General features: G+C 48.5%; 1 protein-coding gene across 4 annotated transcripts in view; it reads right to left on the reverse strand.

Annotated features, from left to right (window-relative positions):
- plekhg2 (pleckstrin homology domain containing, family G (with RhoGef domain) member 2) overlaps window positions 1–5,000 on the reverse strand; it is a 123,041-nt gene that overhangs the window by 72,615 nt on the left and 45,426 nt on the right. For 3 of the 4 annotated variants that reach the window (XM_078247169.1, XM_078247170.1, XM_078247171.1), the window contains one exon: window positions 2,015–2,538. In XM_078247169.1, the coding sequence (XP_078103295.1) occupies window positions 2,015–2,538 (524 nt within the window). Of the gene's footprint in view, window positions 1–2,014; window positions 2,539–4,148; window positions 4,305–5,000 lie in introns of those variants that run through there. The other variant, XM_078247172.1, reaches the window with a different exon arrangement.

Here is a 5,000-nt window from a genome sequence, read left to right on the forward strand (position 1 = left end):
TGTAGGGAGTCAAAGAGAGTTGTAGGGAGACATAGGGATACGTAGGGAGTTGTAGGGAGTCAAAGAGAGTTGTAGGGAGACATAGGGATACGTAGGGAGTCGTAGAGAGTTGTAGGGAGACATAGGGATACGTAGGGAGTCGTAGGGAGTCGTATAGTCGTAGAGATTTGTAGGGAGGAGTCGTCTGTTTCAGACCTGCTGCATATAAACATGCAAACAACATACATGCCATGAATAAATAATAGGGAAGACGAATATGTAAAAACTGTAAACAGAACATCAGGAAAGTGACATTTCAGCCCGAAGGAAACTGAGAGGGAGAGGCTGGCGATGACGACAGACAGACTGGCACACGCTTCACCAAATCAATTCGTTTTCCGAGCCAAAGAAAATGTAATAAAGGTTTTCTAAAAACCTGAGCCAATAATGAATGTGTTTGTCCATTTATGGTGCAATAGTGGGCGGAGAGGTGTGTGTGTGTGTGTGTGTGTGGAGGCCAGCTGCAGGTAAACGGGCCCGGAGGCATTCACACCTGGCCAGTAAATCTGGGCTACAGCTAGTTCCTCCCCAAACACACACACACACACACACACACGCACACACACACTCAGTGTAACACCCTGAACCTGTGCTGTACATGTTACCACGGCGCTGAGGTCACTTCCCCCAGATAATCTCGTGTTAGTTACAGATGTTAATGAGACCTCGAAGGGAACTTCTGTTAGCGATGTTGACATTTCACAAAGTGTTGACTGTTCACATCCTTCTTTGCAGTGAGCAACAGAGAAGGATGGACGACAGTAAATGTTATACAACTATGCCAGGCTTGTTAGCTGCAGCTAAAACCCTGAATAATAACATACTACGCCATAGCCTACGCAAGTGGCCTCCATTGTTAGGATTTATACTTGTCCGCTGGTGTGTCTGCATAGTTTTAGGGCCTCCTGCACACTGACTGCCTGCGTGGCGTCAGCGTGTCAGCTGCGTGGCGTGGCCGTTTATATTTGGCCTCCCATGTTAACAGGTTAGAGCTTGCACACTGCCTGCGTGACACGCACGGCTCGAAAACGCGCGCGTACGTGCTAGAAATAGGACCGACGCCTATTTTTCACGCGACATGCAAGCGTGTTGGAAGCGTTTCCAGGAAAAATAGAACACGAAAAGACGTTTATATATGTCATTTAGACACTAATACATACTAATAAATGACATGTTGCTGTTTGGAAGTCTCTGGGTTTTGACATGAATGCAGATATACAACCATCTCCTTGATCTCATGTTGTTCATGTAGAAGGAGAACCTGGGTTCATGCAGGGGGGGTAAGCCTCTCCTCACAACGCGTAGCTCCTATGGCGCCATTTTGATGCTACCAAGCCATCACCTCCCGTTAGCATCCCGTTAGCATCCCATTGACTCCCATTCATTCTGACGTCACTTTGACAGAGAATACCTTTACATCTGAAGCGTTTAAAGACTCTATTTGTCGTTGTTTATTTCTAAAGAAACACGACAATGTATAAAAGGCTCCATTACCTTGTAGCTCACGTTATGGCTCCGTAGCAGACGTTTTTATAACAATAGGCTAACGATTGTGTCATAACCACGAGACTTCCTGTCTCATAGTAGAGGAGTTACCGTATAGTACAGGAGAAGCTCTCAGGCAGTTTGGACTTCCATCAGCTGTTTAAGTGTAATGACTAATGTTAACTATCATTTTAGTGATCAATAATGAGCCTGTGTCTATGTTATCTCCTTACATATACCTACGCTCTCCGTCTCTGCTAGATTGGGAATGATTGAGATTTCTCTTGGCACAGCTACCAGAAGACTTCCAACTTTCAGACAGGTTGCTCACGTCACATCTACGTCTTCAAGCTCAGTTGGAGGCTGCGTGTTCATATCCCGTTTGAAACTAAACGTAAAGGGACTTTGTCTTTAAACTTTACGAACGCCACGTTATGCAACACAGACAAACGTGGTCGACGACGCCTTCATCATTAGTTCTGGTTCTTACCTCCACGATGCTCTTCAGATCTCTGACGTAGGCTTGTTCCGTCTCTACGATCTCCAGCACGACTCGCTCCAGCCGCGAAAACTGTCTGGGCGCGACGACGACTGCCCCCGCCACGGCCGCCACAGCCGCCACTGGATTGGCTACATGTCCGTTAGGGTTCCCTCCACCTGTCGCCTTGGCTACACAGACTCCTCCTCCTCCTCTTCCTGTGACGAGGGGAGTGAGGTCCAGGCTGATGTCCGAGCCGTTCCTCTTGGGCGTGCAGGACGAGGAGGAGCAGGCGTTGTAGGTCGGCACGGCGCCGTACGGCAGCGAGGAGGAGGAGGACGAGGAGGAGTGGGAAGTGTCCTGCAGGGAGACGGAGGACGCGGAGGAGGAGAGGGAGAGGGAGGCGGGACGCTCGCCATCCGAGCAGACGGTGTTGACGGAGGTGCAGGAGGAGGACGAGGCTCCTCGCTCGCCGGACGACATCATCCTACCCACAATCCCACTCAGAGACGATACTGAGGAGGGACGCTTGGCGGCTGGAGAGAGACAGGCAGAGAGAGAAGGAAAACAAGTGCCGTTAAAACCTGTTGAAACCAATCAGAAACCAACTAAACAGTTTAAAACGCCAATCGCAAACTTCCACTTAACTCTCGTGTTGCCTTCACTGTCGACCAGGATGCAACTTTTTGGATTTTCTGGGTCAAAACGTGAAAATATTTGGTAACACTTCACTCGAAGGTATCTACATAAGACTGACATGACACTGTCATGAACTAACCCCTAACCTTAACCATAACTTGTCATGACAAATACCAAATGACAGTCTGACAGAAGCGTTACGTCATGAACGTTCATGACTTGTTTATAATGTTTATGACACATTCATCCATCCATCCATCTTCATCCGCTTATCCGGGGTCGGGTCGCGGGGGTAGCAGCTCCAGCAGGGGACCCCAAACTTCCCTTTCCCGGGCCACATTAACCAGCTCCGACTGGGGGATCCCGAGGCGTTCCAAGGCCAGGTTGGAGATATAAGTTAGAGAGATCATCCTTCCTTCCCCCCTCTCTAATACGACCCACAGGAGTGTTTTCCGTCCTCATATCTAAACCAGAGGACGTAACGGTCACGGTTTAGGGTAACACAATAAGATACACGACGACGACGGCATGGATCACCATGTTGGAGGAAATACGGTTGGAAACGGTTAGTTTTATTTTGAAAATCTACAGCACCTGTGGTACATTTGCTTGAAGGGTTTTCTGAAGTGAAAACAAACATGAGTTGTGTGCAGCTGGTTAGTGTGTGAGGGCCTTTTCTGTTGTGACAGTGTGGTTATGTTTCAAAGTGAAAGAAAGCAGCTGTCATGTTGTTGTGAGTTGTGCGTCCCTCGCCACGTCGACCACAGCCACGTACACAAGACACACAACAACAAGAAGTGACGGCGAATGGAGCCAGTCGATCATTCAATCAATCAATCTGAATGATGACACACACACACACACAGACACACACACACACACACACACACACACACACAGACACACACACACACACACACACACACACACACACACACACACAGACACACAGACACACACACACACACACACACACACATAGACACACACACACACACACACACACATAGACACACACACACACACACACACACACACACACAGACACACACACACACACAGACATAGACACACACACACATAGACACACACACACACAGACACACACACACACACACACACACACACACGACACACACACACACACACAGACACAGCACACACAGACACACACACACAGACACACACACACACACACAGACACACACACACACACGCACACACAGACACACACACACACACACACACAGACACACACAGACACACGACACACACACACACACACACAGCACACACACACACACACACACACACACACAGACACACACACACACACACACACACACACACACACACACACACACAAAGACACACAGACACACACACACACACACACAGACACAGACACACAGACACACACACACACACACACACACACACACACACACACACACACACACACACACACACACACACACACACACACACTGTTACACTGTTTCTCTACCTGCCAATCACAGCGTCTGGGGCTCAGCTCTGTGTTTGTGTCCAGAGACAGACAGGAAGTATAGCAACTAGAAAACGTGCGTCCAGGCTGTCTCAAGTATTTTCTCGTCCTTCACGAGTCGGCGTGAAGCAGCAGATGTCTTCATCAGGGTAAGCAGGAAGTGTGTGTGTGCAGCAGGGCATCACATCTTCCCCTTTCATCCACATGACATGTAAATGAGTCTGTATATCAGCTCAGAGACTTTTTGTCTTTTGAGTAACTCTGTAAACAAACAGACTTCCCTTCCCTGTGGGACGTGATTGAGCATTCTTTTCAACTTCCTGTCTGGGGAGTCTGACCGTGTGTCGGCGTCCCGTCAGCTCAAAATATGAACTTCTTTTCAACGTTTTCGCCGTATTTCTTGAGAAAAATGACACAGACAAACACACACACACACACACACACACACACACACACACACACACACACACAGACATGGACACACACACACACACACACACACACACACACACACAGACACACACACACATACACACAGAGAGAGAGCCACACACACACGCACACAGACACGCACACAGACACACACACACACACACAGAGAGAGAGAGACACACACACACACACACACACACACACACACACACACACACACACACACACACACACACAGACACACACACAGACACACACACACACACACACACACACACACACACACACACACACACACACACACATAGACACACAGAGAGACAGACACACACACACACACACACACACAGAGACACACACACACACACACACATACACACAGACACACACACACACACACACACACATACACACACACAC

Source organism: Sander vitreus, chromosome 3 (genome assembly GCF_031162955.1).
Source record: "Sander vitreus isolate 19-12246 chromosome 3, sanVit1, whole genome shotgun sequence".
NCBI lineage: Eukaryota > Metazoa > Chordata > Actinopteri > Perciformes > Percidae > Sander > Sander vitreus.